The sequence below is a fragment of the Sabethes cyaneus genome, chromosome 2 (genome assembly GCF_943734655.1).
Source record: "Sabethes cyaneus chromosome 2, idSabCyanKW18_F2, whole genome shotgun sequence".
Classification (NCBI taxonomy): Eukaryota; Metazoa; Arthropoda; class Insecta; order Diptera; family Culicidae; genus Sabethes; species Sabethes cyaneus.
In genome coordinates this window covers 74,875,202-74,897,327 of record NC_071354.1, presented here as the reverse complement: position 1 = coordinate 74,897,327, position 22,126 = coordinate 74,875,202, and the positions used below count along the sequence as shown (strand labels likewise).

Here is a 22,126-nt window from a genome sequence, read left to right as displayed (position 1 = left end):
TCTACGACGAAAGGTTGGCAAAGAGGCACTCAAACTCGAAACTCTTGACCAAGCGGAACTGAGAGATGCAGAAGCGCTGCTGTGGAAACTCGCACAGGCTGAAGCATATCCTGACGAAATAAGCATGCTGAAGAAGACACAGGGACCACCAGAGAAACGCCATGCGGTAGTTGCAAAAAATAGTCCCATTTACAAATTGTGGCCGTTCCTAGACAACGAAGGGATCCTGCGAATGCGAGGCAGAATCGGTGCTGCTCCATTTGCACCGTCCGAAGCTAAGTTCCCAACGATCCTTCCCAAGAACCATCTGATAACCTTTCTCATTACAGACTGGTACCACTGCCGTTACCACCACGCCAATCGAGAGACAGTCCTCAACGAGATGCGCCAACGATTTGAAATTGCCCAACTGCGATCGCTAATCTACAAGGTAATGCAGAACTGTGCATACTGCCGTGTTATGCGAGCGAGACCAAGACCACCTCCAATGGCACCACTTCCAGCATATCGAATGCAGCCGTTTGTGAGACCATTCACGTCCGTTGGACTGGATTATTTTGGGCCTGTTACAGTACGAGCAGGCAGGAGTCAAGTGAAGCGGTGGGTGGCTTTGTTTACCTGCCTCACAATTCGCGCTATTCACATGGAAATAGTGCATAGCCTGTCTACAGACTCATGTATCATGGCGATACAACGTTTTACTTACCGCCGCGGAACACCTGTTGAATTTATCTCCGATAACGGGACGTGTTTCGTTGGGGCCAGTAACGAATTAAAAGGTATCGTATCTCGAGAAAACGCTTTGGCATCGACGTTTACCAGTGCGCTGACAAAATGGACATTTAATCCACCTGCCGCTCCGCATATGGGCGGAGTATGGGAAAGACTTGTCCGATCGGTGAAAACGGCGATGGGGACAGCCCTGGATGCTCCTCGGCGACCAGACGACGAAACGCTGGCGACTATTGTTTACGAAGCGGAGGCAATGGTTAATTCTAGGCCGCTTACCTACGTGCCACTGGAATCGGCCGACCAAGAGGCGCTTACGCCCAACCATTTTTTGTTGGGAAGTTCATCGGGTGCAAAGCCCTTTATCACCGCGAAGGTTGATAAACCTGCAACGCTGCGAAGCAATTGGAGATTGGCGCAGTACATCACAACTGAATTCTGGCACCGTTGGATTAAAGAATATCTTCCAGTGATCAATCGGCGGTGTAAATGGTTCGACGAGGTGAAGGATTTGGAAGTGGGCGATCTCGTGTTGGTAGTGGGTGGTACGGCAAGGGACCAGTGGATCAGAGGACGTGTGGAGAAAGTATTTCCTGGACGAGATGGTCGAGTGCGACAAGCCACAGTTCGAACTGCTAGCGGTATTCTTCGACGGCCGGCAGTCAAGCTGGCGGTGCTCGACGTGGAGAAAGGTGAACCTAGGAACGAACACCTGGAGAGCTCAGTCAACCACCAAGGTTCACGGGCGGGGGAATGTCGTGACGAGCCCCTCGTTGACACGGCGCTACCACGAACGTACTACCATGCCGAATGTACGAACGGTTTCGTCGATCAATCGATCATGCACTGATAACAATAGTCGATCTGCCAGGAGAATGACCAGCAGATTCCATGTGCATTCGAACAATTAAAGTGCTTACGGGCTAAAGTGAAAATTTAATCTTTATTATCTACACATCTACATAAATCTACATTTAAATTATCCTACATCTAATCGGTTAAAACTTATATTGTATCCTACATCTAATCTAAAACTAGTGAGTATTGGACTTAATTACGATTGAAGTGAAGTGAAGATTATGACATGCAATGAACTTATCTACATTATAACCTATTTCTACTTAATTATTGCCTAAAATTAGGATTTGTCTTAAGCTACGCTTAATTCTCAACAGTGGAACTAAAGCTACTTAATCCTAACGCCAATTTCCAATTAAAAGTGAGTAATTATATGATGAACATCACAGTTATACTAAAACAAACAATTATTACCAGGCAGAATATTAGCGAGCTTTAACGGCGAAACGATTCTACCATTGATCGGGTAGATCACCAAAATTGTAAGCCACACTATATTATTCTTAATAATAATTTCTAATAAAGCTTATTTGTAGCTTAAAGCTATATACCACAATTCGGTGTTTGCTCTTAGGAGTTGGAATCACCCTACTATCCCCACAGCCTGTTTTATATAATGAATGTAATTGTTTTATCTAAAATGCTACGGTGACGAAAATATGCATTAATAATGAATAGTAGCGCAACTATTGGTACTACCACAACTATTGGATCAACTACCCTATATAATGAAACCCATGGTTATAAGTCGTAGTAGGCAAAATTAATTGAATTTCATGCATTTGAAACGATAAATTGAATGCCTGATCATAATATTTGTCTTCAATTAGTCCAATTCAAATCTCTCCCCCCCCCCCCCTCTCTCTCTCTCTCTCTCTCTCTCTCTCTCTCTCTCTCTCTCTCTCTCCTCTCTTTCTAGTCTACAGTCATTCCTTTGATACTTCCCCGTTTGTCTAGCATTGAACCACATACATTGAAGTCGAGAGACAAATCAATGTCAAATCAGACAAAGAGACAGGCAACTCTTCCGAAGAAATAACCTCACACCAACCCTGTGTAGCTTTCGCCTGGTGAGACTATGCAGAATCTTGTTGGCAACAGTGTGGTGCATTCTTGTAGTGTTTTTTGACGATGGGAAGCAAATGGTTCTTCAAAACATTATCGATGTAATATTTAGTGTAAATTTTAAAACCAGGTTCAAAGAACAGCAATGCAATGGAATCTTCAAAATTTTCGCATTCTATCACCCTGGAAACATCCTGGAATCTTTGAACTGCCAGTTTGTCCCGAGGAATATCAGAAAGGTGTGCTTAAAAACTTTGGCCAAAACGAGTTTTAATACTGCACATGGATACCAGTATGAAAAATTAAATTAACTATTAGAAGCACTTATGAAACCTCAAAGCACGCTATTCCATACGAAGGACTGCTGCGAGATTGTTCTAATTTTACCCATATATGCCACATTTCATCTTAATATCATATTATTAACAGTATTATTATTGATATCATAAATGTGGAAGACTGGATGATGGAGTGGATTGCCAATCTGAATCCTTAAGGTCTGAAGCAAATATGGCACTTCTCAATTTAAAACAAACAAATCATCACGTGGGTTAAAGTTGGTACAGCGAAATTGATTATTACATGGAAGGATCCTAATGCTGGAAGGCGACTCTTATAACACCGGAATGCGCACAAGTGCCTCTGCTTGTGGGTCCGCCCAATCCCTTTTGGCCCTTCTGTAGCAGCATTAGTGTGAAATTCATTTGATAATCAAATTTGGATCTACTGTAATTCTACCCACATCCATTGGCAAGTCCTTGAAATGATGGTGGCTTTCCCATATTACTACTACTATTACTATTACTAGGAATATCAGAAAGGTGTGCTGCATATATCCGATCATTTTGTTGGTTGTGGTTGTTTTGGTGATTCTGTAGCAGGAACATTTTTTCGTCCGAAAACACAATTTCATAATCACCGTGCCGTTTCAGAGCTGCCGACAACTTTCAACTCTTGCAACCTTCTACTTTTCAGTCAAACTATGCACCCGTTGTTTGGTTGACTGTGAAATTCCCAGTCACTTGGCCATCTTACGTCCAGCCTGATTTGGTTTCTATCGAACTCACTCCCTTACTCGTTTGATGGCTTCCGGTGTCGTTACAGTGCGTTCACGGTCAGGTTTGGGGTGTATTTTCCAACAACCAGTTTCCTTGTATCGCTAGATGGTTCGAAGAATGTATTTTTAATTTACTCCGAGTTGCTTATATCACGCGGTCGAAAATTTTTCAAAAACTTACAAAAATTTAACAAAAACAGACTTATCACAAGTTGCCTTTTTACGTCCATGATACCATACCTCTTAAACGAATGAAAATTCAAAACAATGTTGCACGCTGTGTTGTCATTTGAATACACTCTAAACGAATAATATGTAGAAACATCTGTGATTCATCCATTTTTGATTGAACACGTCCAAAAAGACTGACAGTTATTAGTACTCACCCTGTGCGGAAACCTTTTTCTAAATTAAATTCTACTAGGTATTAATATTTAAACCTTGCTTCAGATAGTATTGGAACAAAAACAATTGCGTGTATTTCAGTTATTTATTATTGAAATCAAGTTGGAAGATCTTACACAAATGTAGCATTTTCTTCATACTTTTAAGAAAAAATACGCATAAAATTATTCGTCACGGTTTCGAAAGATTTCTTTTCCAGTAATATGGCTCATTAGGCGGCGCACACTTTCTTCGTCCATCGTTTTGGCTATCTTATTTCTTCGATTTCTTCGTCTATCAGAATACACCCGTCGTACTTGGTCGTACATCCGGTCGTATAGTTCTCGAGCACAGATTTATGGGGCGCTTTGGCTGTTTGCTAGCTCGATACCACTTGATTCCTTCCCGGAGTCGAATTCTCCTCACGGCCTTCCTGGCCAAATCACGGTCCGACAGATTGGAATTCCCCTTGATGGTCTTCAGAATCTTACCATGTAGTTTCCGGTCGACAGTTCCACTTCGATGATTAGCTTGACGCTTCCGAATCGTCGTCAATGTTTCCTTATACCGTTTGATAGCGCTCCATACGGTACTTCTGGGCAATTTCAGCTGTTTAGCTAGCCTAGATGTAGACCACAATGGATATTCCAAATAACTGTGCACAATTTTTTCCCTTCTTTCGACTTCCATATTGTTTGTTTACAAAATACAATCGTTTTGTGGAATGTCAAAAATACGTAGGTGAAGCTAACAAAATTTCCGATACGTGGGCGGCGGGCGCCAAGAACTTCCAAATCCGTCCACCAAGATCGCCACAATATGAGCAAAAGCTTGTTCCAATTCTAAATGAAGCAAGTTTTATTCCCTACAGATACGTATTTTGCCTATGACTTGCAGGTTTCACCAGTTTCTGTTTTCGAACTTCTGCTTCTGCTTTCAAAGTTCGAAAACAGACACTGATGAAGCCTGCAAGTCGCAGGCGAAATACGTATCTGTCGGGAATAAATATTAATAGTAGAATTTAATTTGGAAAAAAATTCTTCTTTTCTTTAATTTCAGGTTTCGTATTCTACTAAGACGTTCCAACTTCAGTCTATAAATTTGGTCTGAATATAGTTTTTAAGAAAAAAAATCAATTTTTTAGACACACCCTTACTCAAACTTTGTAACTAAGCATATCAATGAAAGTATAAACATAAAGCATTTCTGTCTTCAGTAAACTTATTTATAATCATTTCCTAAAAAGAGTAAAGTTGTAGACCTAAAAACTGTAGAACTGTAGAAAGACTGTAGAATGGTTTATTGGTATTATGTATTAAATTAGGACTAATCTCACCAGCAATTACATCGAAGGACGGGGCTTTTATCAGGCAAAATTTCTTTTTGTGTGCTTTAAGGCTATCTCTTATGGAAAAACTCAAGTCTGCACTATCTTTTCCATTCTGTACCATTGCACTGGGACGCCATTTTCGTTGTACCGCTCCATAGTGGGAATTGTTTCGAAATAAGGCCATTTCTATTTCTTTATGGAATCTGATGACGGAGTATTTGATCGCTAATGTCGCAAAAATTGCGGTAAAGGTTACCCCCTTTTGGTCAAAACTACAAGAATCGGGTGGTGTAAGCAAACACCAACCAGTTAAAATTCATATTCAAATATCTGTCTTTTAATGAAAAAAGATTGTATTTACTCTAGCGAAATCGCAATATATTGAGTCTGTACGATAATTCCAAACCTGTATGATAATTTTAAAAAAGGCTCTGTTTCTTACTTAGCGTAAAGTTTAGTACTAATTCGACATCTAAAAGGTTTTCTAATCTAGCCAATACGATCACATCAGTTTCGGTTTTCCCGGCACAGGAAAGTATTCGTTTAATCAACATCAAATCTACCGAAATAAAAAAATATCATGGCCCCTTATCTGATAAAAAAAGTGTGTTGGGTATCGCACGAAGGTAAAAAGGTAAACGAATCGAATGGAAAAGCTAACAACTTCCAAGCGGACAACTGGACAAAACAACATAAAACTCTAAGATACACACTCTAGTCTCCACAATCGATGAGGTGGAAACAAACGAGTACAATTTCTTTTTATTTAGGTTAGGAAAAATACAAATGTCTTGAAATAAAAATGAATAAATTGATCCGCCTAATGACGCGAAACAATGGCTTTCGCCACGCGCTTTCCGCGAGTTCTTGCGTAATTTCCGTTATTTACATTCGCTGAACGATCGTTCCATTTTTCTTTGTAGCAATGTCATTACGGTCAATATTTTGCATTCTCTTCTTTAAACAAACGTTAGATTTTAATAAATGGCAGAATTATACGAGATTGTCACAGAAATCTTCCATTTCAGAGAGGACTCAATTTGGTTTTACGAGCTCGTAAATAGATTATTCTTGGAAATCGTGCAGCCCTGATATGCTGTAAACGATTATGCTTTTTTGTCAACTCCGTTCAGGACTATTGCCATTCAACTAGTTTTTGTTGAAAGTTTGTTTATGGTGGGATAGGCGACTACATTATCGGTGGTATTGTTTTGCGCTTGTTTTCTCACGACAAGTGTACTGTCTAACCACCACTTGCTTCGGCACGTTCCACATGTATGCATCCCAGCAGCAACATAAAGCACTAGATACAATCAGAGGAGTAAGGTTGAATTAATCCCAAGCGACTTCTACTAACCGCCCGATAAAAATCTCCCCCACAGTGCTGTCGTCATATGGCAAGTACCGTTTCACATCTTTGTTTGCTCGTCTGGTGGTGCTCGCTTCACAATGTTGTCAAGGATGTTTGCCTGCATGGAATGACAAACCCACTTGTGGACAGTTTGGTGAAGCAATCCTTCGACGGATACCGGAATGGTGTGACAGTCAATCGTTTCGTCAATGTTCTCGAGTCAGCCTACAATCAACGTCGTTGTCGTTGTTTGGTGATTGATCTATCTCGAGTTTCCACTGTTGACGGACGTAGTTTGGAAATCGATAGTCAAACAAGAGCCAGGAAGTGTCTCGTGTGCTGCGAGGAGATAATTATAGCGCACGGACGTTCGCCTGTATTATCTCTAGCAGTACTCGTATGTTATGGATGAATCACATCGAACCTTTAGTTAGTCAGTTCTAGTCAGTAGGCTAAATAGAGGAGGTTAGGTGAAAAGTTATCAATTGAAACCGTGTCTTCACTTTTCAGAAAGCGTATCGGGCAGCTCAAATCCTAATCCTAAGGCAATATAAAATTATTCAGCACCAATATCCAAAACAGAACTTTTATATACAGAACAGAATATTATATTCACTGGTAAAATATGATTGATACTTTTTTGATTACATCAACCAAAAAAATCATTTAGATTTTTATGTATTATCATTAACTTACTCTCTTGCTCTAACTCTAACGACCTCTGACACAATTGATATTTCGAATATTGAATTATTTTAAACATGAGGCTCCGATTTAAATCAATCCGTTTAAGAAATTCATCGAATCAGTATAATTAATTTACAGTAATCTCTAATTAAAATGAATTAAAATGAGAAATATAGCACCGCAAACGCATCCCAGGTAAGTGCTGTTCATGAAGGTGTCTCTAGTGAACCGCATCAGACTACATTATTTCAGTACTTCAAAAGTTAATTACTGGCACATCACGTTCGACGGTTAGCATGAATGGCGAAAATGATTGTATCAACATTGTGTATATACAATCAAATCAATTTTCGATAAGTGAAACTAACTTTCAGTCGATGAAACATAGTCGAAAAGGATGATAGTACACCTGTGTGCAAAATAACAGCAGTGGTGAGTTTAGCATTAGAGTTTATAAAAAATTGCAATGTGGGAATTTATGTATTTGATAATTATTTGTTATTTAATTATGAATATGTTTTAGTCCACAATTCCTTTCAGCAACGTTTAGACGACCCATTTTGGCTGATTATACGTATATACTAAAAATGAACATACTTTTGTTAAATGTGAATAGATAATATTTATACCTTAAATGGTTTGTTTCACCGGTTATTTTATAATTCTTTTGAAAATTCTAATGAAATTGTGAGCACTGCTATTATTTTAGCACAACGCAGGAAAAACAGGTAGACAAACAAAATGATCCATATGCTCAATGAAGGCAGTACGACAGTCGAGTACATTTAGTTAGAGATCGTATGCTACTAGCATACAACGTCATATAGGGAGCGTTCGTGTACATGATAAAGTAGAAAAAATATAAACGATTTTTTAAAAATATGATATTTTCACTGCTATTATTTTGCACACAGGTGTAAGTTAGTTTGAATTTTCATAAACTACAACTCGATACAGTGATTAATAGTGCACATAAAATGGATTTAATTTCAGAGTCAAGCTCAGTTCAAGGTTTGAACGATTATACAGCTATGCAGTAGTTATGTTATACTTTTTACCTTCTAACTAGTACAATTTAGTTTAAACGAGTTGAAGTTATCGTTAATATAGTACAAATTAATTTGGTCCTTTTTCGGATCTTAATCGAGTAATGCTTCCATTTCTTCGTATTTAAACTTTTTTGGCTGCCCAGAGTGAGTGATGTCAACAATTCAATTCAACACTGAAATTGACCATCCTTGAAACGTCGAAACTATTCTTTATACGATTTATTAATAGGATCATTGTCGCCACACAAGTTTCTTAGTATGCATTTTCTTTCAATTAAAGTACCGTATAATTTGAAACTGCCGATATGGACTAAACTGACTTGTAAAAACAGCCGTTTTTAACTGACCAGAAACAGCATGCGGAAAGATAAATACGTGTTTTAAAATGAGCTATTTGCTAAAAAATGCATTTCTAATTAAGACACATCCTCCGGGTTCGAGTAAAATACGGTCTGGAATGGTTCAATTCCCTTGATATTCGTTTAGTGTGGAATAGCCCCCTCGTTCGCCACGTCGATGCAAACTGCAAGTTCAGTGCTAATCCACCGTTTTCTCCAGGCGATACGCTAATAAGGAATGTAACGGGTGGCAACTAAAATTTTGGAATTATTTCGCGGTCCTTCTGCTCAACAACAAACGAGCTCAGAGAGAAATGAGAGTATGTATGTATTGGCTCTCTCTCCTCTTTTTGTTAATATTTTTCGTTTTGTTTATGCTTGCCTATTGCTTGCAAAACTGTTAAAAATGGCGTCGAAACAAGAAGCATTTCGGGAGCGCGTTGTACACTTCTACTAACTGCAACAGAAATCTCGGTAAAAAGTATACTGTACAACATTTAAAAAGCAAATATGTTGCGGCTTCGACTGTTTACCATATCCTAAGATGCCCAACAACTATTCGCAAGCAAGGTAGTGGAAGACCTAGAGCAGCCAAAATTATGGACGCAGAAGGACATCGTTCTCTTTCTCGTTTCTTCAACAACAAGCCCTCTGGTTTGACTATAAATTAAGTTGCACCAGACGAATGTTTGAAGAACATTTTGATCCCGTTACTACAAAAACATCATGGCAGATGGACAATACGTGTTTTGGCCAGATAGAGCATCATCGCATTACGCCAAAAAAACACAATCGTTCCTGTATACCCATTTGATCCCATTTTTACCTAAAAACCATAACCCGAAAAATCTGTCTCAGTGCGCCCAATCCAAGATTTGTTCGGGATTTTGAGTTCCTTGGTGATACAAAAATAACTGGAGAGCTACGAATTGCAAACAGTTGATTGGTAGAATCAAGAGATGCCGTACAACGCTCTTGTTTCGACGTCGAACGAAAGCTTCGCCGAACAGCCGATTACGGACCGTTTGAAATGTTTACCAATTGTTTTTCAACAATGGATGATGTATCTTTAATTTCGGTATATCAGATCTTAGTCTTTTTTGATAGCTTGAGAAAAAACTCCAAAATTTTAGCAGCCACCAAATTTTAGTAGTTAAGAGGGGCTCCGTAGCCGCAAGGTTACCGAGTCTGTTGCAAGCGAGTGGTCGTGGGTTCGCATCTTAGTAGAATCAAGCCATTCGATGTCAAGTGACTTTAGCATGGGTTTATTCTCAGACCCCTCGTTTACCCTTCCTCCATGCTGAATCTATATATATATATATATCTATACCTATAAAGAAGGATTTCTGTCTGTCTGTCTGTCTGTCTGTCCGTATGTTCCTTATAGAATCGAAAACTACTGAACCAATCGGCATGAAAATATGCATGTAGAGTTTTTTTGGGGCCAGGAAAGGTTTTAGTGATGGTTAGAAACCCCTCCCCCCACTAAGAGGGGGGGCTCCCATACAAATGAAACACAAATTTCTGCATAACTCGACAACTAATCAAGCAAATAGAACAAAATTTGGCATGTGGGTGTTTTCGGTGACAAGAATTTATTCTATGGTAAATTGAGACCCCTCCCCTCTTTATTAGGGGAATTATAACTCCTCTCCTCTTTAAAAGGGGGGGGCTTCCATACAAATTTCCTCATAACTCGAGAACTAATCAAGCAAATGGAACCAAATTTGGCATGTGAAGGTTTTCGAGGGCAAGAATATTTTCTATAGTAGATTAGGACCCCTCCCCACTTTAAGAGGGGCTCCTGTACCAAAGAGACACAATTTTCCTCATAACTCGAGAAGTAATTAAGCAAATGGAACCACATTTGGCATGTGGGTGTTTTTGGAAACAAAAATTTTTTCTATGATGAATTGGGACCCCTCCCCGTTTTAGTAGGGGGGGATCCTATACACATGAAATACAAATTTCCTCATAACTGAAGAACTAATCAAGCAAATGGAACAAAATTTGGCATGTGAAAGTTTTCGAGGGCAAGAATATTTTCTATGGTGAATAAGGACCCCTCCCCACTTTAAGAGGGGGGGCTCCTATACAAACGAAATACAAATTTCCTCATAACTCGAGAACTAATCAAGCAAATGGAACAAAATTTGGCACGTGGGTGTTTTTGGAGACAAAATTTTTTTCTATAATGAATTGGGACCCCTCCCCACTTTAGGAAGGGGGGCTCCTAAACAAATGAAATGCAAATTTCCTCATAACTCGAGAATTAATCAAGCAAATGGAACCAAATTTGGCATGTGAAAGTTTTCTAGGGCATGAATATTTGATATGGTGAATTAGAACCCCTCCCCACTTTAAGAGGGGGGGCTCCTGTACAAACGAAATACAAATTTCCTCATAACTCGAGAACTAATCAAGCAAATGGAACCAAATTTGACACGTGGGTGTTTTTGGAAGCAAAATTTTTTTTTATGATGTACTGGGACCCCTCCTCACTTTAAGAGGGGGGGCTCCTATACAAATGAAATACAAATTTCCTCATAACTCGAGAGCTAATCAAGCAAATGAAACCAAATTTGGCATGTGAAAGTTTTTGAGGGCAAGAATATTTTCTATGGTGAATTAGGACACCTCCCAACTTTAAGAGGGGGGGGGGGGCTCCTATACAAACGAAATACAAATTTCCTCATAACTCGAGAACTAATCAAGCAAATGGAACCAAATTTGGCACGTGGGTGTTTTTGGAGACAAAATTTTTTCTATGATAAATTGGGACCCCTACCCACTTTAGGAGGGGGGGCTCCTATACAAATGAAATTCAAATTTCCTTATAACTCGAGAACTAATCAAGCAAATTGAACCAAATTTGACATGTGGAGGTTTCTGGAGGCAAAAATATTTTCTATGGTGAATTAGGACTCCTCCCAACTTTAAGAGGGGGTGCTTCTACACAAATGAAATACAAATTTCTTTATAATTCGAGAACTAATCAAGCAAATGGAACCATATTTGGCATGTGGGTGTTTTTGGAGGCAACCATTTTTTCTATGATGAATTAGGTCCCCTTACCTTTATAAGAGGGGGGGCTCTCATACAAACCAAATACAAATTTCCTCATAACTCTAGAACTAATCAAGCAAATGGAACCAAATTTATCATGTGGGTGTTTTTGTAGGCAAGAATATTTTCTATGGTATATTTTCTATGGATTTCCCCACTTTAAGAGGGGGGGGGGCTCCTATACAAATAAAAAACAAATTTCCTCATAACTCGAGAACTAATCAAGCAAATGGAACCAAATTTGACATGTAAGTGGTTTTGGACGCAAGATTTTTTTCTATGGTGAATTGAGACCCCTCTCTTCTTTAGAAAGCGAGTTATTGCCCATCTCCCCTTTAAGAGGGTGGGCTTCCATACAAATGAAATGCAAATTTCCTCTTATCTCGAGAACTAATTAATCAAATGGAACCAAATTTGGCATGTGGGAGTTTTAGATGGCAGAATTTTTTTCTATTGTGAATTACGACCCCTTCCCCTTTTAAGATGGGAGCTCCCATACAAATGAAATTCAAATTTCCTTACAACTTGAGAACTAATCAAGCAAATGGAACCAAATTTGGCATGTGGGAGATTTTGGAGTCTTGAATTTACTTAACGATAGTTAGAGACCTCTCACCCCTGTGGTAGGGGGATATGGACTCTCATACAAATAAAACAGAAATTTTTGCGAAACTCAAAAACTAATCAAACTCGAGAAATTTGAGACTCTTCCATAAAACATTAGTCAATACAAGACCACAAAAACTATCTATAGTAACACTAGATCATTCAGGACGAGACGGTCGCGAGTGTTGCCGGTGACCCGCCGTCGGAAGCACCGCCCACTGAGGGGCTTGCAAAACTCGAGATTGTGACAAAGATCATCCGAGATTCATGATTTATGTACAACACAGGTTAATTTGTGGCAATACGAAGTTTGTCGGGTCAGCTAGTATATATATATATATATATAAAAATATATATATATATATATATATATATATATATATATATATATATATATATATATATATATATATATATATATATATATATATATATATATATATATAGATATATAGATATATATATATATATATATATATATATATATATATATATATATATATAAATGAGCGTGAGCATGTTTGTATGTTTGTATGTTTGTATGTTTGTATGTTTGTATGTTTGTATGTTTGTATGTTTGTATGTTTGTATGTTTGTATGTTTGTATGTTTGTATGTTTGTATGTTTGTATGTTTGTATGTATGTTTGTATGTTTGTATGTTCCACCATAACTCCAGAACGCCTTGACCGATCTCCACCAAACTTGGCACACATGTTCTTTGATATAAGAGAATCTGACAAGGGGTGGGGGCTTCGTAACAGGGGGGAGGCCATAACTCTGAAATGCCTGGACGGTTATTCATCAAACTTGGAACAATTGTTCCTTGGCATAAGAGAATCAGCACTGGAGAGTAAACAAAAATGAGGGAGGGGGGAGGTTCGCTGATAGGGGGGAGGCTCCCCAGTAGAGTGAAGCCATAACTCCGAAACGCCTTGACCGTTCTTTATCAAACTTGGCACACATGTTTCTTGACATCAGGGAACTCGCACGGCGGTTGACAAAGGGAGGAGGGGAACTAAAAGGGGGGGACCATAACTCCGAAATAAAGGGGGGGGCTTCGTAATAGGGGGAGGCCATAACTCCGAAATTCGGGCGGTTATTCATCAAACTTGGCGTACATGTTCCTTGACATAAAAGAATCAGCACTGGTGGGTTAACAAGAACGAGGGGGAAGATTCCCTGACAGGGGGGAGGGTCCCTAATAGAGTGGAGGCCATAACTCCGAAACGCCTTGACCGTTCTTTATCAAACTTGGCACGCATGTTCCTTGGCATCAGGGAATCAGCACCGGGGATTGACAAAGGAGGGTGGGGCTAATAGGGAGGGGAAACGATAATTCCGAAACGCCTTGACCGTTCTTTATCAAACTTTCGTGTTCCTTGATATAAGGGAATCATAACTGAAGAGGTTGACAAAAGAGGGGGGGAGTAACAGGGGGAAGACTCCGAAATGTTTGGACGGTTCTTCCTTAAGTGACGGTGGGACAGAAGAGGAAGCTGATGACAGGAGGTTGCTGACAGGAAGGGGGTAGTAACACCTACATGACTGTAACAACTTATCCGTACAACAGAAAAATCAAAATACGATACACTAAACGGCAATGCTCGCAGCTGTAGATTTGTCAAGTGTAATTATGCGCCGAATCAAAGTGACCTGTATAAAAATTTTTCGACCATTAGTGCTAAGTGTTGCTGGCCGACTCTATTTAAGTCACAGGGAATCATTCAAACAGTGTGGAGTTGATCTGAGAATCCATGGAAGAAACACTGTTGCACCTTCTACTTTTTTGAAAAGTACAATAACAAAACTATTCATTACCTATGGGTGGGGTGGCCATTGTTAGCGGAAGGTGCAAATAGGATAAATGTCTGTGTTTCTCTTTCTTTATAGGGTTTAATAGAGATTTTCGTAAAGAAAACAGATGTGTAAGTGTACATGTGTGTGTAAGTGGCTGGGTAGACAAAAGAGGGGGAGCTGACAAATGGGGAGGAACGTCCAAAAGAGGAACAAGCGTTATATTTTTGCATTATAAGCATTTCGGTTACAATAACTGATGTACAAGTGGCTGTGAGATAAAGGCGTCCCGAGTAAGACCGGGCACTCAGCTAGTTCTATATATTTACCCACTGAAGCTTCTTCACAGTGCAAAAGTCCCTCCTATATATAAGTGTACTGGTCAGAGGAACGAAGGAGTCCTCGCCAGGGACGGCTATAATATGGGATAGTGCTGGCAGCGAGGAATAAGTGGGTAAAGTAAATCAAGCTTTGAAGGATGGGTAAACCCCAATACACACAAGCCCGCATAAAATTTAATAAGCATGTCGCTCACTCAATAGCGATTATTGCAAAAAAAGAAATGCAGTGCAGGTCATACAGGCTACCCCCTTCAAGATACATGCGAAAGAACACGCGGAGCTACTCAAACGTGCCGCACCCGAGCACGAAAGTGTAAAAATGTCTCCTGCACTTTAGACAGCCTGTAGCTCATTCGTCGTACGTTTCCCGCACATTAGACATATGGTCTCCGGCTCCGTCTCTTTTTCTCTTTGCCAAATCGAAGACAATCTTGTTCGCTTGCGAGTAGCACTGGCTTTTCTCGCACCGCTCCGAGTAATTCGACGATCCCTGCATACAGCAAACACCCAGGCTTTATTTTAAACTATACAGGTCGCAGTTATGAGTCCACACATGGAAAAAAATGTTTTAAAAAATGGGATTGATTTAAGCGATTTTTCATGAGATTATCCTGCCACCTGTTGGTGATGCATCGCTAATTGTAGCAACCCTGCTGTGTACAGAAAAATAAATTGACAGCGTTATCAATTGATGTTCAGCAGCCATGGCAAAAACAGTCACGTAACTACGTACGATGCTTTGTTCGTACTGCGGAGCGGAGCCAAAAAGTTGGGCATCATGAGGCATTTTGTGGTGAAGGGCGGGAACGGGAATGGCAGCCTGATTACGGTCAACCGACGCTGCAGCGCGACCGTAAAGTGCAACAGAAGCTAAAGAGGAAGACCGTGAGGAAAGTGGGTTCATCGTTCTAACTCTTGGACCAAAAGGTCGGATCAACCGGCCAAACGGTGAAGAAGTAGCTAATCAAAATTGACATTTTAATATGGAACCGTCAGTCGAGGCTGGCCATGTCTGAGCAGTAGAAAATCACTCAGAAGGAGCGGCTAAGGGTGATGGTGAAAATCAACATTCCAGCGAAGTGCGGCAGTCATAATGTCATAATGGATGATGGAGGCCTACTGGACACTAGACAGCAATGACTGGTAGGGGACCGGGTACTTTTCGTCATCCTCCAAGGAGGTAAGCGATAACGTCTCTTTGAAAGATACATCTCTTCCATCGAAGTTCCTAAAGAAGGTCCCTGACGACCAGTGAGAAAGGAATGTCAAAACTGCTGTTCTTTCCTTTGGGACTTGCGATCAACGAGGAAATATACACTATGTAGTTGTCACCTCGCCGGAAATTGCCACCTTGATCGAGAATAAAGAATGTTGCGAAGGAGAATGTGGCCTTTTAGTCGGGCCTAGAGATTACTGCAGAAGATGGGCCGGCTGAATGTAAACATTGTGTCGAAGAACGCTAGTTCTTCCAACAGGCCGTATGAATACAAGAGTTAGAGCAAACACTCCCATGAGATTTACACGGGAAAAGCAAAGCAGACTGTTTTATTTATACGGCCTAATGTCTGCCAGTTGCGATCGATAGAAATTTTTTGGCCAAACCTGAAACGGAGGATCTACTTCAATAATTTCTTCACCTGAACGAAAAAGCAGCTGGTCGCTAAGGCCACGAAAGAGCTGAAGAACATGCCGGCATCCATTTTTTTCTTCGGAGTTTTTGTAGAATGCTTATAAACATACATAGGATTAAAAGAGGATTTGTTTCTTTGAATTATCTTTTGTATCTTTTTTTCATCGCCATTCGAAATTCGTCTATTTTTCAATGCATTCGTTAAATGAAACAATCATTATGGCTGCCGTTTCGCCATGATCGTTATCGTTTCTCATGATCACGCCTGTAAATCATGAGAAATGAGAAGTGAGAAGTAAGAACTGAGACGAGAGAACGGAGAAGTAGGAAATATGAAGTGAGATGTGAGAAGGGACAAAAGCGTTAGGTATAACTGTCTTTTAAGACATTATACTTCTTTATCGACAGACTTCCTAGCCGTTGAAAAGGGACAAGTAAGTAAGAAGTGGATAGTAAAAAGTGGGAAGCAAGTAGTGAGCAGTAAGAAGTCATTGTCGTCAGCAGCCTAGAGCCGGGGTAGCTCGTGCTCTTTCGAGCAGTGGTCTCCTTTCAACTCGATCTTGGGTCACTCGTCGTCAATTTCCCAGTCGTCTGAGAAGTCGCAAATTACTTTCGATCTGGTCCAGCTATCTTGCACGTTGAACCCCCTTGTCCTGGTGCCGGTAGGGTTGTTGAAGAGGTTGTTTTTATCGCATGCTTACAACGTGTCCGGTCCACCTGCGAGTCTACGGGAGGAGCTGCGGTCTTCGGGAAGGTTATTCCAATGACTGTCGCCTTTAACATGGTTTTGAAAATAGCGTAGAATTGTACAAGATATATTTTGTCTTGCGTTCTGATTGGGGGGACTGCTGTACAGTAAAGTAAAGGAGATCCGTTGTGACAATAAGTTTGGAAAATAGTATTACTTTCTTGAATAGCTTTCTAGTATTAGTTAATCCGACAAAAATCGTAATTGTCCCTTTCACTAAAAGTAGAAAACTCAACTAAAAGCTTCTCAAGCTTGAGGGAAAGCAAATAAAATTAAGTGAACAAGTAAAATTCTTAGGTTTAATTCTGGACGCAAAAGCTAAGCTGGAATGCACATCTCGACGTAGCGATAAACAAGGCAGTCAGTGCATTGTGGCTATGTTCAAAAACCATCGGAAGGAAATGGGGCTTAAAGCCAAAAATGATAATGTGGATCTACACATCTATTATAAAACCGAAAGTTACGTATGCTTCATTAGTCTGGTGGCCAAAACCAAAGGAGGCTACTGCTGAATCAAAGCTTGCAAAACTTCAACGACTTGCGTGCATTGCAATAACCGGACCAATGCGTAGTACTCCATCGAAAGCATTAGATGCAATTCTCAATCTGCTTCCTTTGCATGAATTTGTGTAATTGGAGAGATGTGCTCTGAGGCTTAATAAATTTAAAAATGTTTCATCGGATCATTGTGGTCACATGAGCATTCTGAATTACTTTAAAATAGGGCCTGTGTTAAGTATGAATGGAGGTTGGATGAAACCTGAGATTGGAGTTCCTATGGTTCGTCAAGGCTCAACGATATTTTACACTGATAGCTCAAAAATTGGTTCAAAAAGTGGTGCTGGTGAGGAGACACAAAGAGAATCCCTCATTTGCACAAAGGCTCTTTTCACATGTTTGTCTTCCCAAGTAACAAATTTAATTTTAAGATGCACTTGAAGAGGTTTCCAGCATTTGCTCCTTAAAACCGAATATAAAACTTGCAATTCTACAAATCTGCGATAAAACAGCCATAAAACCCTTATAAATCTGGGGAGGCCCACACTAAAGAAGGTTCTCAAGAATATTTCTAAAGGTCCTTTTAAAACTCGTAATTCTTATCGATATGTATTTATAGTGACTTCCAAGAGTCGGTTGAAACTAAAAGAAAACCACCACAAGTGTTGATGATTTTATGGTTGTCGTCTCAAAGAACAGTTGCAAGACATCATACACTTTTCACAGTCTTAATTTTTTTAAATTGACTAAAAGCTATAAGAGAAAAAGCATTCACAGATATTGCTTTTCCAAAATGGATATAAATGAAAATTGAAAATAAAAGCAGTTGCTTTGTTGTCAATCAATGAGAAATTTTTCATGTCACGCTCAGTTTGTCGATGTTTTGTGACATGAAAGTTAGAAAATTTTAACGCGCCGGTTATTTACGTTAGATTATTAAAAAATTTAATGAATAAAAAAAATTCAATAATTTCATGAAGAAGTTGATAGCTATCAAATTTTTAACAAATTGCGGCAAAAAGTCTTTTAAGTATCCGAACATTTATTTAAAAATTTAAGATCACTTATGGTGTTGCATAACAACATATTTATAAACGCGCATATGCAATTGGCTAGAATTTCAAAAGTAATCAAAACAGTTCTGTTCGCCATTTTTTCAATGGTTTTATCTAAATCAACCTGAAAGCGCTTATTAGACTAACATGTCTTGCACAAGACAAAGAAAATTTTTCTAAGAGGTCGATAAGTTCATCTATACTTATTGTATTCTTGAAGAAGACAAGTTGTGCTTGAACAAGAATTGTTTGAATTACTTAAGGGGACCAAGTTTTTTGCAAGATAATCATTCTAGTATAAACAAAGAAAACGTCAACAAAGTGTCAATGTAAGATGTTTTTTGTGCTGGAGGTTTACCTACTTATATTGAGTTTAATATTTTTTAAGTACAGCAGTCATTATGATTACCCATCTAAATTGTGTTAAAAAATTAAAAGTGGGCTGCACGGCAGTTCCATGCGTAAAGTTTAATCAGCAAAATTTTTCATTTACTTTGTCGTTACAACCGTCTTTAAAAAAAATATGCTTCAACTGCTTCAACCCCTTCGAACATTTTCCCAACACCGGCTAATGACCTCTATATTCAGTTTAAAAAATACAAACAACTACAAACCGGCACCGGCACCGCCTCCGCCAAAATACAATCGAACCAAATTTTCTAATAACATACAAATCTACGATTGATGCATCATCACCGGCATAGTCCTTCCTCAGCTCATTTGGAAATCTTCATTGTTTTTTGATTTCGCTGGTTTTTCATATGAAATCTTGCTAAAGTTTCGCGCTAAAGTATTTGTTCAATTTTCTCCTGGTTCAGATGCCCATTTTGACAGATCAGTTGTTTACCCTCGAATGTTCTTTCTTCAGAGTATGATTTCTCTTGCAAGAATATACGGTTTTAAGACGGTTTTATGGTAGCATTGTTAAGATAAACCAATCTTGCAGAAGAATGTCATAAATTTTAGTCAAAACTATTGCTAGGTTTTAAGGAGCGTCGTTTTTGAGCAGAAATCAAGTATCCTTTAAAACCACTTATAAGGTGAATTACACTTATTGATATTTCAGTTTTATACGTGTTTCTTCAAGTCTCCTTCAATCATACTCCAGAAATGTTAATCAAATAAGATAACATTCACTTGAGGAAAAACATTATAAAACCTGATAGATTTTGCAATGCTCTGATAAAACTACTATAAGAAATGCATAAGACCAATTTGCTATTGGATTGTTACTTGGGTTGAATTATACAAACACTTAAGAAACACCGTGAGTCGGTAAATCTTTGCTTCATCAATACAGTACGTCCTACTAAATTGCTATGTAAACTAAACTATTATTTACCTGGTCGAAGTTAAAGATTTTAAAAAATCTTCTCGGAAAACTCACATAGATCAAGCTACGTAAAAAATAGTACTCATCAATCGCATCGGTTAACTAAAACGTCAATTATGAACGACGTTTGATCATTTGTTTAATGTGAATGCATTCAAATTACCGGGGTTCGGATTAAACAAGCACACATTAGCGGGGGTTCATGGTATAACTTTTCCTCAATGGGCTAGGAAAAGCCCCAAGCTTGCGTCATTTCCGTACGACATTGTAAATTTATTGTAACTGTCTGTTCCTTCATCACTTCCGAGCGACGATGCTGTAAACGTCAGTTTCCGCTGTACCGAATCTTTAGAAAACAGACTCCCAGTTCATGTTCGTTATTCTTTTCCTTCTCCCCTCTCGGAGAACAGTCTGTCCGTCCGTAAACATGGTAGTAAAGAGTCAGCCGTAGCAGCATCTGGTGGTGTGGTGTTATGTGATTTATGCCACCTGCATGATTTATGCTAAATAGAAACAATATACTTTGAATGGAGCAAGCGATACTCCAACGACAGCCCAACCTGGTTTCAGGGGAGACGATAATGCTTACAGATTGAAGCGAAAACGTTTAATGCACGGCTTTACTCCTGTCACTTGCAACACGTGAATATGCCGCAATTAAGCGACTCTAAGCTTCGGGTTTTTTTTTAACGAGCAGAGATTTGTTGTTTTTTGTCACGTTTTTCGAGGGTGTGTAATTATTGTTGCGGTGATTAGGAAAAATTTCAATATTCTCGAAACGTAATCTATTCATGTTGTGTAGTATAACCTTGCAAAAACAACTGTTATTAAAATTCAAACAGTCAATTAAAACAATCCAAAATGTAAATTAAAGGAGTTTTCAATGCATGCAAACAATCATAGCAAATTTACACTCGGTATAAATCACAATGAAAGCATCATAAGCTCGAAAGTCTTGTGTGGGTGTTCTGATAGGCTGGCTGGTGTTGCGTTCGAATGGTTCCAGGAACCTCTTGAATCCTGCCAAATCATTTCAATCACTTCAAAGCTAAGCTAATATAATTACTTTGTCTGCGTCTGACTGTCTTGTCCTGTTGCTGGTATAGACAAGCAAAGCAGATGATGTAAGGAAAGGAAGCTTCTACTCACCAATCCCATTATGAAAACAACCGTGTGCGATGCGATTAGAATCCACTCGGCGGTGGATGGATAGATGTAGTCCAACAGCAGCTGTCGGTACTCTTCGTACGTTAGATTGCAGTACAGAGGGTCCCCAACGCAGGTCACGTTGTGATCGATGAAACAGTTCTCGTTGTACGGCTCTTCGGTTTCGTATTCCTCGTCGCACAGGACATCGTTGTGATTGTCCAGATTAACTATGGTGTAGTATGGTGTGGTGGTTTGATTCTCCCCGGCAGTTCTACTCGCGCTGCCATTGCTCGGAGTGCAACTTCCGTCTACTGTTGGTAAGCTGCTTCCATTGCGACAAATTGCACCATTAAAATTCAGCGCTCCGACGTTGGAGTCGACCGCGGCCAATTCTAACGTGGCCCGTTGATGACTTGTCGGTGATGACATATAAGTCACTTCACGCTTTACCAGCCAACTATAGCGGTGCTGTCGCCACGTGACAGTTGATATGTTTTCCATCATCGAATTGAGGGATGACAATGGCAACAGTTTTGCATTCGCTGCAGCATGTGCCGCAAGAGATGGCCGGCTTTGGAAGTTTGTTATGTTAGGATAAATCGTGGCTCGATTTATCCGATCGGTGTCGGAGCGAAATATGGCAATGGTCGGTGGTGATCCACTGACGAACGCAACCGGGCCGGGGTAGCTGTCCTGGTGTCGCTTGCTGGTGGCTCTGCTCGCCCGGTCGTCGGTCTGGACATCGCCCAAGCCCAGCGCAACGAACAGTGCGAGCAAAGTGACAACCTCGGATGCTTGGAATTTCATCTTGACGCTATGTATAGCTGCAGTAGCGCGCTGATTGTGACGGAAGGAGAACTGAAAAGAATGGAATATGATTAAGTTAATCATGAAACCCTTTCAAATTATTCAAATTTCAAAATATGGGTCATCGCAAGCAACGGAAGCGGTAGTCTATTGTTTTCAACATCGATTTTTGTGGTTCCATTTTGATGGAACAGCATTATACTGTATGAAGGACTTCACATGGACCTTGTTTTAATTAGATTTTTCCCCA

General features: G+C 39.6%; 1 protein-coding gene across 1 annotated transcript in view; it reads right to left on the bottom strand.

Moving 5' to 3' along the window:
• LOC128735582 (orexin receptor type 2-like) overlaps positions 1–21,876 on the bottom strand; it is a 137,394-nt gene extending 115,518 nt beyond the window's left edge. The window contains exon 1 of the mRNA XM_053830064.1: positions 21,070–21,876. Within this exon, the coding sequence (XP_053686039.1) occupies positions 21,070–21,876 (807 nt within the window). The remainder of the gene's footprint in view (positions 1–21,069) is intronic.
• Positions 21,877–22,126: the final 250 nt, after the last annotated feature.